Below are 12,453 nucleotides of genomic sequence, written 5' to 3' on the forward strand. Positions count from 1 at the left end.
ATAAATGCTAATACCAACTTTATGTCCAGATTGGTAATTAAATTTCTAACATGATTCACTAATTAACATTGGGACACAGAATTTCCTTAGTTAATATACTTTCTCAAGCAACACCAGCTAATTAAATATATAAAAAAAATAATTAGGCAAATGAAGAAAAATTTCCTGGTTTTACAAAAGGGGAAGAGGTTAAGTTTGAAATTTTATTTTTATCACTAAATATGCAAAATAAGAACATTTTCTTTTAGCTGTCCCCCCCCCTCTCCTTTTATAAAGCATGTTAACTTTATAGGGGGAGCAGGGGTAACAGTTAAAAACAATAGCTAAAAGAAAAAAAAACAATAGCTAAAAGAAAAACATGTTATTCTTGTATTAAATAGTAACACCGCAAACTGCTAGACATGTAACTGCTATGATGATGCAGTAAATTAGAAGAAATTTTTCCTGTTCTTTCAGATAAATAAGGTGTTGGAAATTGGTTGACGGATTCATTTATTGGTGTCTTTTAGGTTGGCCAATATTGTATTTAACACCATTCTGATCAAGATAATCTTTTAAAAACGTTGTAAATGCTCTACCCTCTTCAAAAAAAATTGGCTACCTGTACGCTGTAACTGCCAACCCATAATACCTTAAGACGGGATTCTAGTGGCTGAACTATTCTATCTGGCTTTACTTCAACTAGACAGGGTATCGGCAAGACCTGATATGATGAATCGGCTTGTTATATCATGCTTTAATATCTATAAGTTCATTCCCAACTGTATTATTCAATCTAATTCTTTAAAATGGTAAAACTTTATTTTTCTATTTTATTCACAAATAGATACTAGACGGTAATGTCTGAGGATCAGTCCTGTTGAGAAAAAATGCCAAAGAGTAATTTCGCTGGTGGGGTGCTCCATTCTCCTGTTTATGAATAATGCTACCTTCTGTAAAATTTCCTTCGAAGAGTAATGTTTTCAAGTGTAGTGCAATCTAGTCTAAGAATATAAAAATAGAATTATATAATTGATAACTTTATTCAGTGTTAAATAACTTGTAGATGGTTGATATGCCATAAACATTGCTGCTTACTTTAGTCCTGCTTTTACAGGTTAAAATTGTACATCTTTCATATGGTTTACACTTCATACCCTTTCTCTCTTGCTCATTCGCTCGCACACGCTCTTTTCTCCCTCTCAGTAAAGTCAAACACCAAGTATCAACACAAACTATCATGATGCCAACAACAGTTTGAACCGATTTGGTTACATATGTGCCTCCAATTATGTAAAGCTTTATTAACTTCATACACCATGTTTATATTTGTATAATTTTTTTAAAAAAATAAACAGAACTGGTTCAATATGTGCAGGCTATGAAGACTAAAAAACATTTCTAGATTTTATTTCATAATTTCAGGTATTTTTTATACCTTATTTAATTCATACTCTTTTTCTCTCTCTCATCCTGTTAGCTACTCGTATCCCTGATGTGTATGTTTATATTTTTTACAAATTCTATCAATACTTTCAGTTTCACGGCAGCTCAGCCCGCTGAGCTAAAGATACCAAATGTATACTTTCTTCAGTCAATATTGTGGTGGAAGGCTACTTGTTTTACAAATGTTATGACTTGTAAATGTTTTTCCTCTTGTTTTATCCTTATGTAATATTTGTATGTGCTGTATTTTACATTTTATTTCCTCCTAGTTCTATTTATAAAATAAAGTATAAAAATACTTTATGCTATAAAATCTACAATTTGTAGTCTTTTCAGCCTACACATACTAATTGTTTTTGTTATTTTTTTTTTTTTTGAATAATTATACAAATAAGATCAATGTGTGTGAAGTTAGTAACGCTTTACACATTAATTGGAGGCACATATGTAAACAAATCAGTTCAAACTGTTGTTGGCATAATCATAGTAGTTTGTGTGCTGATATTTTGTGCCCTGTAAGTGGTTTGAAAGCCACGCACATAACTTAGTCTACTTTAAGAACTTGTACAGATTTGAAGTAGACCATAACGCACCCCCCCCCCTTTTTTCTTTTTAAGCATGTGCAAAAAGTAAAAAGCATAGTTGATCAGTGTATAGTGGTCAGGCAAAGTTGGATAGGCCAAGAAACATGGATTTTAAGGTTGTGCTTTAAAACGGACAAATCAAAGTGTATTAGTTAATCTTGGCATCTCTTGGTCCAGTATGGTTATTCATCATAACAATCTCGGCAGAGACAAAGAAAGATGTGAAACGTCTTACTCCTATACAGTAGCGGTCCTGGATATGACCTTAAACTATATCCGATGGTGAGGCCCCAGCTTGCGGGCTCTGGGGAGTGTGGAGCCACCCTTTAATTGGCATTGCTCCCAGGTCCACTCTGACCCGAAGTGGTAGTACCTGTTAGGGTCCCAACTATGGGTTAAATAGAAACTGACTTGCAAAAAACAAATATTCTATTAAAAAAAATTTCTTCAAAATCACCAGATTCGGCATTGAAAAGAATTGATATGCCGTAAAACAAAAACAACCAACCAACCAATATGGTAGCAGCCATAATATAAGTAATAGAAATAACATAAATATGTGTATTACTTTAAAAAAAAAAATAAAAAAATGCTTATTTCCCCCCCCCCATTCTGAATAATTGTCCCAACACTAATCTAGACATTGAAGAAACAACTTGTTGCATATGTGATATGGCAGGTACATTAACATTTCTAGTAAAAATGTCTATCGAACCAGGAAAATTTCATACACACTAGTTGGGCTATTATATTTTGATGCCTTGCTCAGTCATTTTTTGCCTGGGTGTTTGGAGGTGTGTGTACTGGGGGTAATCAAAACATAATAAGCGAAGTAAATATTTTTAAATATTAAATTATTAAATATTTTATGTAAAATGTTAAAACTTAAAAAAATCAAAAAACAAAAAAAAAATAACATAAGGCAAACGAATGATGTTAAATGTAAAAATCGGAAAAAGAAAACGTGAATGTGATGGAAAAAGAAAACAGAAAAACGAACGTTAAAACTTTAAAAAAAAAAAAAAGTGAAAAATGGCTTAAATAACCCTGTTTCAATATGAAAATTTAAAAAATCGAAAAGAAAAAAAGGACACCTCACACCACGATTCGAACCTAAAACCTTTAGATAATGAAGCTGCCCTCTAAGCAACTGAGCTAAGACAACGTTGACAAAATTGGATGTTTTTTTTTTTGTTTTTTTTTTAATATTTAAACTAAATCCTGTTCCGACGTCATTTGCACATGCGTAGAAGCGAACATGTCATGAGAGGACGGTTTTTGCTGATCCCTCCCTGTAGAAAACTGATGATTTTAGGGTGAAGGAATTAATGTTTTGGCCAATTTTTCGGTATTTGTCGGGTGATGGTTGGAACTTTAAAATAACACCTATCTGGCAAAAATCTGTGACCTGTGTCGAAAGTTTTTGCGAGACATAAACACGCACACATACATACAAACACATTTTCGCTTTTATATATATAGATATCTGATCACTGTAAGAATGCTTTACCTTTTATATTAATTTTTACTTTCCAAATCTTATTTCAATATGAATTTAAATGGTTTCCCCAACTTCATTAATTGTACCTAAACTAGTTGCTTCCTGCAATAGGGTATTTCTGAACCCTCAGAAAATACGTAACTTTGAATAGGGTGAGTGAACAAAAGAATTTTTTATATTTTTGATCCATAGTGCCTGCATGAATGTCCAGAAGAAAAAAAATATGTACATCAATTTTTTCCCACCCATATTGGAGCACACATGAAAAATTTCAGAATTTGATAAAATAAGACTTCATTTCTGAGCAAATATGATACCATTTTTTGGATTTGAATTAAAAAAAAAAAAAATAAAAAATAAAAAAACCCTATATGAAGGAATTTGGAGTTACATGCTCAAATTTTGGGGATTTCTTAGTTTTTATGTCTATCTGTGGTTCCAATACAACTCAAGTCTGAAATAGCATCTGACAAGTTAAATAATAATCCTATGTGTAATGAGTCGAGGGTAAGAATCCAAGGTAAAAGTTCGGAGTTAAATTATTCTTAGTAGAATTCTGCATGTTAGCAATTCATGTGTTAAACTTGAATATGCACGCATGTCCATATTAGTTTGCATAAGCATATAAAAAGAATATAGAAACAGAAAAATAGGAATATGCAAGATTCAGCAACAGGACTTAACATGGTTTTGTTGATTTTAATGATGAGTCATTTGGTGTTAATATATTCAACTTGCAACGAACTGAAATATGAAATTAATAAAGCGGGTAAAGAGGGTTTATTTTTATATATATATCAGAGATGAGAATGCCGGATTTCTTTATATATATATATATATATATATATATAAAAAGAAATCCGGCATTCTCATCTCTGGGCAGAAAAAGTTTATAAGCAAGAAAAAAAGCATCAGGATAGAATAAAAAAATATTAGTGTTTAAAATACATTGAATGTGGGTAGAGAGAAATAAATTTAACAGAGAAAAAAAAACAGATGGAAAAACGATAAAGGAGAAAAATAAGGCTAAGATTTAGTTTAAATGGGTTAAAGAAAGAGGGAGAAGTAAAAATTGATTAGTGTAAATTGCAATAAGGATAGAAAACGTCATGAAAACTATCAAATCAAAACAGATTTTAAGGAAGGTGGTAGGGTGGGTTTCTGGCTGCAGGTGAGGAAACGTCTTGCAATTAGTGAATAAGAAATATGTGTGGGTATGCGCGCATACTCGAGCGCGCACACACACACACACATGCATGAACTAAAGTTCTTTCTCTTTTTCCTTATTGATCTGATGATATAAAGTTTAACTTTTAATTCTCATTTTTTATTTCTTATGTGTATATATTTTTAAAAACGTATAAAAAATATAAAACATGGAAGAAAACAAATTTAGACATTTTAATTCATACATATGTATGCTATTTGGGTACATTACCAAATCGATCATTCAGGTGCATTTAAAAACATGTATATTGTGAATCTTTCTACTTACTCGCATACCAGTTTTATTTATTCATTTTTTTTACATAATGTTAAAGGTTGAAAATTCATTCCATGAATATGGATAGATTGAAACATGGATCCCAAATCATCGAGATTGCAATGTAATGGCATACCATATCGGAACAATAAACTGTTTGCATTGTTCTTGTTTGGGTACAAACTTTCCACCTATCCATTGTGTATACATATATACCTCTTCTACATATTGCCCACTCATGAAAACATGTAGGTGTTCAGTTTTGTACATGCATACACACTAACATCCATTCCCTATGGACCTTTAACCAATCCGTATACTACTGTGATATAGTTTTCACATTATAAGGTATTAGAATTTACATGCAAACAATGATTAACCAATTAAAATTTTAAAGCATTAAAAACATATTTCAAGTTAAAATGCCTGCAATCATGGACTTTTATGAAATTTTAAAAACTTCGTTTTGTAGTTAAAAAATACTATGTGTAATCTTAATCACTTATATGGTTTTATAAATTTAATAGAACTGTTTTAGTCCTTAAATTCCTCTATTTTGTTGGATTTTAGTTTTGTTTATATATATATTTAAGATTGAACCTTTTTGTTGTACTTATTATTTTTTGTTTTTTTTTTAATACCTTTCTCTATATTAGTGGATAACTGGATGACATTTTACGGCCATTTTTTTTCTGCTGCTTATTTTCTTGTATGAAATTGGGTCAGGCATTTTATGTTATAAAGATGTTAATTTGTAAAAATGGCCAATTCTTAAAGATGGAGAATATTTATTGGTTTTCATATTTTATTTACATTTTTAATTCAATTGAAACACTTCGGGACAGTGTTCTGTTATTGGCAATACTGTTTTATAAGAAATAAACTTGCTGCTTGAAAAATAGTCTTTTATAATTTTTAGCACTTATATAGACCATCACCCATGGCAAATTCTCATAACTTCAGAAAAATTATGAAAACTAAGTTTACAGCACTAATTCTCATATCAATATTAGCCACTGTTTTAAGTGATGCTGCATTTAACCATGTTGCTTCTAGAAATATTAATATAAGCATTGGCATTGATTTAGAAAAAGACAAAGATTCTATGAAATGGGCTACAAAAAACATGTAGAAAAACATTTATGGTTCCATACTGAAAGCAACACTCAACTTATGACTTAATAAAAATTCTGTAATATTCACTCTTTAGGATCACCAGAGATCCGATTAGATTTTCCTTTTCAATCAAACGGGTAGTTATTTAAAAAAACAATGCTGAAATCAAATAAAACTGCAGTCAGTTAACTTTTTTCTTTATTTTATTAAAAGAAGGATGCCTTTTTTTTTTTTTAATACCTTGCTTTGAGAAGCCATTCCATATTGGTTATAGATATATTTAGATTGTATTTTAAGAAATTCCTTTGTTTATTCTGTCTCTTATTACTTTAACTAGCAATACCACAGCATTTTTTTTTCTTTAGATTGAATAAACTCAAATCAAGCATGATTGAAAAGAACATAAAAAATAAAGAAATATCTTTTAGTTTTTTAAAATCGGCCCATTAGAACTGGAGTTATGACCATTCAAAGTATAAAAAAAATGTGTGGTTCACTGGACATTTTGCCTTTAAGTCAAATGCATATAAGAAAATGGTAGGAAATTTGCACAATTTACAGACTAACCTATCTTTAAAAAGTTGTATCTTCAGATCTTAAGATATGATGAAATTTTGACTAAAATACCACAAAGGTTCAGTTGGCGTTATTTACGACCATCTTACTTGGTAACTTATGGACTAATTAGCATACTAATTAGCATATTCCAGTTTTATTTTAACAGCTTTATATAGAAACAGCTAAGAAAAATAGTACGGTTATATCATCATAGGAAGTATTCTGAGGGACATTATCATTTGCCATTATAACATCATGAAAAATCCGAGATGGCCACCATGATACAATTCAGATATCAACAAAATATGGTTTGTTGCATGTTAAATTAAAGGAAATTTTGTACAGATTACAATTATTTTCAATTACATTAAACTAATTAGTATAATTAAATTTCGTTTTAACGGCTTCAAGTTACTGTGACAATTATCGAGTGAGTTCCTACCACTATTTTGTATAATTTGTTAAGTCATTGTTGAGACTTCAAGTGACATTGTGGCCATTTTTTTCTTGTTCTCATGTACTGCACTACTTGTTTTTTAATAGAATAAACATTTACAACACCAAAAATTTGAGGTAGGTAGAAGAGTAACTTGCCTTTTGGTAACATTTATTTGTTATATATTTGTTTTTTGACCACTTTTTCGTATTTCTGTGGATTGTAAAACAACCCAATAAAAGTTATTTTACTTAACTTGATAAGTGGTTTATGCGTTTTAACTCCTTTAAGTGTGGTCATTGTCGGTCATTCTTTTTTAAAGAATTTATTTTTTAAAATATTCTGTTCCTTTCCATAATTAAAAATTTGTTTTCTAATAACAAAAAAATGAATACTTTATTTTCATAAGTTAGTTGACAAATGATTTAACAGATTTTTTTGTGCACGTCCTGGCACAAAAAAGTTTTCATGTTTACATGCATTTGTCACTACTTTTATCTAATCGTGCATAAAAAGTTTTTATCCAATTCTTTTCAAATTTTAGGACAAAAGAAATAATTATATTAAATAGCGTTTGAACAGTTTCCATCTTTACTTATCTTTGTATTACAAAGCGTTAACTTTGAGACATTTTATTTGCGATTTGAAAACAAAGAACAGCAAAAAAAAAAAGTATTCATTGTCAGTTATTCTTTTTTAAAAAAAAAATATTCTTTTCCTGTTCATAATTAAAAATGGTACTAGTTTTTCGCCGAAAATGGATATGCCTTTTTTTTTTTTTTTTTTTCTGGGCACCTGTCGTCAAAATAAGAGGGAGCAATCAGTATTTTAAACTATGACCAAAACATTAAATAAATAACCCCCCCCCCCAAAAAAAAAAATTATTACGTGCCCCAGCATAGTATAAATACCTCCAACCTCATGTTAAGAATGGCTTTCGGAATAAATACCCCCTCTCCCAACCTCGAAAGTTGTTCTTAACATAGAAAGGTTGGCGGTGTTTATACTACACTGGGATGTAGTAATTAGTTTTTTCCAGAAGTAATCATTATCTAGTTTAATATTTTTTTTTGTTATTTCATGCTTCAGTCATAATTTAAGATACTGATTTTTCCTTTTAATTCTAACGACATGTACAAAAAAAAAATCGTGTCTCCATTTTCAGCGATAAACTGTAGTAGTACCTTAAAAAATTGTTTTCTAAATAACACAATAAAATGAATACTTTATTTTCATAAGTTAGTTGACGAACGATTTAACAGATTTTTTTGTGCACATCTTGGCACAAAAATTCTCATGTTTATATGCGTTTGTTACTGCTTTTATCTAATCGTGCATAAAGTTTTTATCCAATTCTTTTCAAATTTTAGGACAAAAGAAATTAATATATTCACTGTTAAATAGCATTTGAACACCGTTTATATCTTTACTTATCTTTCTATTACAAAGCATTAACTTTGTTTTATTTGCGACTCGAAAACCAAGAACCAAAAAAAAAGTGTTAAGTGTCTTATTCTTTTTCAAAAGAATATTCTTTTCCTGTCCATAATTAAAAACTTATGTTTTCTAAATAGTAACAAAAACAAAAAAAAAAAAAAAATGAATACTTTCGTAAGTTATTTGACAAATGATTTTTTTACAGATTTTTGGGGTATGTCATGGCACACAAAAATTCTCATGTTTATATGCGGTTGTCACTATTATCTATTCGTGCAAAGAAAGTTTTTATCCAATTCTTTTCAAATTTTAGGACAAAAGAAATGACTATTCTGCTATTAAATAGCATTTGAACAGTTTCTATCTTTACTCATCTTTGTACTACAAAACGTCAACTTGAGATATTCTAACTTTTTACTGGAAAGACGTACGTGTTGTGTTCAAATTCCATAACAAAGACAATTCTTTTCGCTAATTAGCTAAAACAATTAGAAACGTTGTCGATGTGTACAACTTCTGCTTCGAGTATTTATATGAACACACCCCGACAGCTTATTTGCAAAAAGTCATCTACCATGAGCAGGCATGCTATGCTGGCGTGTTTCCTTGTTAATAGTCGGATTTAAATAGGGATTTCTTCAAGTATACAAATCACAACAAAAATATTAAAATACCATTTTATTGTGAATCCAATTGTTTTGTTTTGATGGATGTAGAAGAAATGTACTTATTACTGATTTAAATACTGCGAGTGTCAAATTAAGTAGCAACATGTGCCTTATCCAGTGCTAAACGTTATGGTGTCTGGTATTGCTATTTTAACACCTTTCTCTTCTGTGCATTTTGTCTTTCACCACTGGCCAAACAGATTTTTCGTTAAAATTTGTCTTCTAATTCTCTTATTTCAGCTGTTGTCACTTTGATGAAAGGAGAAGATGCCGAAGAGATTGTGGACCAACTTACAGGCCAGCAACTGTTGGAGACAGACGTGACGGTGGCTCTCCACCCAAGCGACAAGATGCTTTCTTTAACTAATCTCCCTCCTGGTTGTCAAGAGAAAGAAATCCATGCACTTCTTCTCACTTATGGTGCAATGGAAAAATTCTTCCTCATGCGTTGTGAAGATACGGGTAAGTAATCATAACAAAATAGACAACTGTCACCTCTACGTGACATGAACATTGTTGTTCGCTATAAATTGATTATTTAAATGCAATAGAATAAAACATATTTAAAAAAATGACAAAGAGCATTTTAATGATTGAATTACTTTGCGATGGTTTGAAATTTGAAAGTAATTGGGCATTTAAATTGTTGAATAGATCAGTTCTGCTTTTTTAAATTCTTTAAAAAAAAAAAAAAAAATTGCATGTATTAAAATGAAATAGTCTTGGGAATTATTTACATGCAATCAATTTATACCACAACCAAATAAAATTAACTTTTAAAATTCCTGAAAATAAAACAAAATAAAAATTTTAAAAACTCCCGTATATCATTTCTAGATACAGTTAGTATGCAATAATACAAGCTTCTATTTAGTCTGAGATGTATGTTTACACACTAGTAAAAACTACCTATTCTTTGTGCTGCTATTAAACCAGCTATAGCCTTCTTCACAGAAATAATTTTCATTTCACATTTTCATAATTTGGAGGAAAACAAAAAATTGCTTGATGTATTCCAATGTTGAAAAAATTTGTATCAACATAGTTACATTTTATTAAGAATAAAAAAGCATAAGTTATTTATCTTATTTTTTTTTATTATTCAAAGTCACAAGATTTAATTTTTGTATAAGCATGGAAATTAAAACTTGTTATATGATGAAATGAATAAACGAAAAAGCAGAACGCTGATTGGTTGAATAAAAATATTACTGGCTAAATTGAAACAATGGCTTTATTAATGATAGAAAAATAAATTTAAAGGAACTTTATGAAAATTAAAATCTTTACAAAAAATGTGAAACTTTTTTTTTTTTCTTTTTTTTTTTATAAGAGTCTAGGAACATGAAATTAAAAAGCGAAGGGTATTTATCTAAAATAGCATTGAAATCTATTTCTAAAACTTGTTATGGGAGGCAGGAGAGAAAAGTAATTTGTAAAGAAAAAGGAAATTATGATTATTGAGGTATCTATATTGTGTGCACACGCACACATACAGCCTTATTTAGAAGTTGGGGCATATTTTGGTGGTTCATTTTTTTTTTTTTTTTTTATAGTGGCGTAAATAACCAAACCTCTTAAAAAGATAGATATGCAAATTAAATTATGCACCTCCTTTGAAAACTAATGACCATGATTTTGGTAATTTATACTTTTTCTTTATTAAATAATTTTAATTAGTCTTAATATCAAACACTATTCCATACATGTATAGCAACATGTGAAAATCAAAGTATAACCAAATAACACGGCACATTAATTTATAAGCTGTTAAAAAAATATGCAAAAAAAATATGACAAACATATCTATGTTTGGGTCTTTGCTTGTTACTATATATGCAGTATTTACAAAATAGATTTCAATGAGAGCAACTGGTTAATATAGTTGTAATAAATGAAATTGTCTCTACAACTCATCAATGTGGCTGAAACTAGTGAATCTGGACCCCAGTGACTGATACTTGGCACTGAGCCACAAACTCCTCAATAATGAGAGATTTATCACATTAAATATGCTGCAATTTATTTCTACATGTTTTACTATATTGATTATTGAACATATTCAATTTTCAGGGGAAAGCATTTTCTTAAGTTTTTTTTCAATTCATCTGAAACAAGGCACACTGCTGCTAATATAGATGAATTATGGGCAATATTTATAGCAGCATCCCAAGTGGAGTTGTGCAGTGAAATGTTTGTTCACTTGTCTTCTGAGCTGACTGGTTTTCTGGCGAGTTGTCTAAGTGTCAGTTCTTTAAACAATTTCTATTTGTGCTGCATTTTGTGCTTCTTATAAGTCAGCCAATAAAGGCCTTTGTTATTTCATAAAAGATATGTCTTTAAAATCTAGCCGCAGTATGATGCTAGAGCCTATTTCAAAATGAGCATACCTTGGTATTTATTGACATGTGTTTATCAAATGGAAGGTATGTATTTGTGACCTTTCAAATCAATTATGAAAATCATCTCTTGGCAATTCCATTAAAATAAAAGGAGTTTCTCTGGTTTGACACTTCAACATCAGCAGATGCTTCCTGGTGACCTTTCTAACTTGCAAACACAATTTTATTATTACACTTAAGGCATTTCCAAGCAATTGTTTAAATCAAATGTTTTTTTCATGGATTTTAACCTTTTGAAGTATAAACAGAATTCATCTTAGTCTCTGAATACAATCTCTTTTACAATTTCATGTCACCTTTTCCCTAGTTATTTATAATCAAAACAAGTTTTCTTGTTGACTGTCACTCTAATATGAAACACATGACCTTTTAAATTGTTAGTGCTAAAAATATTTTATATTTTGTTGCCATACCCCCCCACCGTCCTCCTCAATGACCCCCCCCTCTATTTCTTTCAATTATTCCATAATTTAGTGTAATATTTCCACCAGCTAACTCCACATATCACAAAATGGCTTGTATCTTGTAGAAAAAAAAAAAACTAGAGATCGTCATTTAAGTTACTTGTGCACAATTTTTAATTTCATTAATAGACAGAAAGGAACTGTTGTAATTGCAAAAATAACAAACTATACAATATCCAATTATTTGAAGCATGAACCTCATGTCACAGAACAATATGGAAAGATTTTGTATAATACATGCTCATTTCATCTTCTGTTTATGAAACAATCCTCAATTTACATGAAATGTTCAGCCTTTATCTAGAACCTGGCTGTTTGTTTTTCAATTTTTTGTTGCTCCCCTTTTCAAATTACATCATTAAAACCTTTTCACACATTC

At 30.1% G+C, this 12,453-nt stretch overlaps 1 protein-coding gene across 2 annotated transcripts in view; it reads left to right on the plus strand.

Annotated features, from left to right (window-relative positions):
• The window catches only part of LOC145295938 (uncharacterized), a 132,810-nt gene that overhangs the window by 61,716 nt on the left and 58,641 nt on the right, over window positions 1-12,453 (plus strand). For both annotated transcript variants that reach the window (XM_080141818.1, XM_080141819.1), the window contains exon 3: window positions 9,449-9,670. In XM_080141818.1, the coding sequence (XP_079997944.1) occupies window positions 9,449-9,670 (222 nt within the window). The remainder of the gene's footprint in view (window positions 1-9,448; window positions 9,671-12,453) is intronic.

Source organism: Euprymna scolopes, chromosome 16, assembly GCF_053919585.1.
Source record: "Euprymna scolopes isolate OS-2025 chromosome 16, ASM5391958v1, whole genome shotgun sequence".
Taxonomy (NCBI): domain Eukaryota; kingdom Metazoa; phylum Mollusca; class Cephalopoda; order Sepiida; family Sepiolidae; genus Euprymna; species Euprymna scolopes.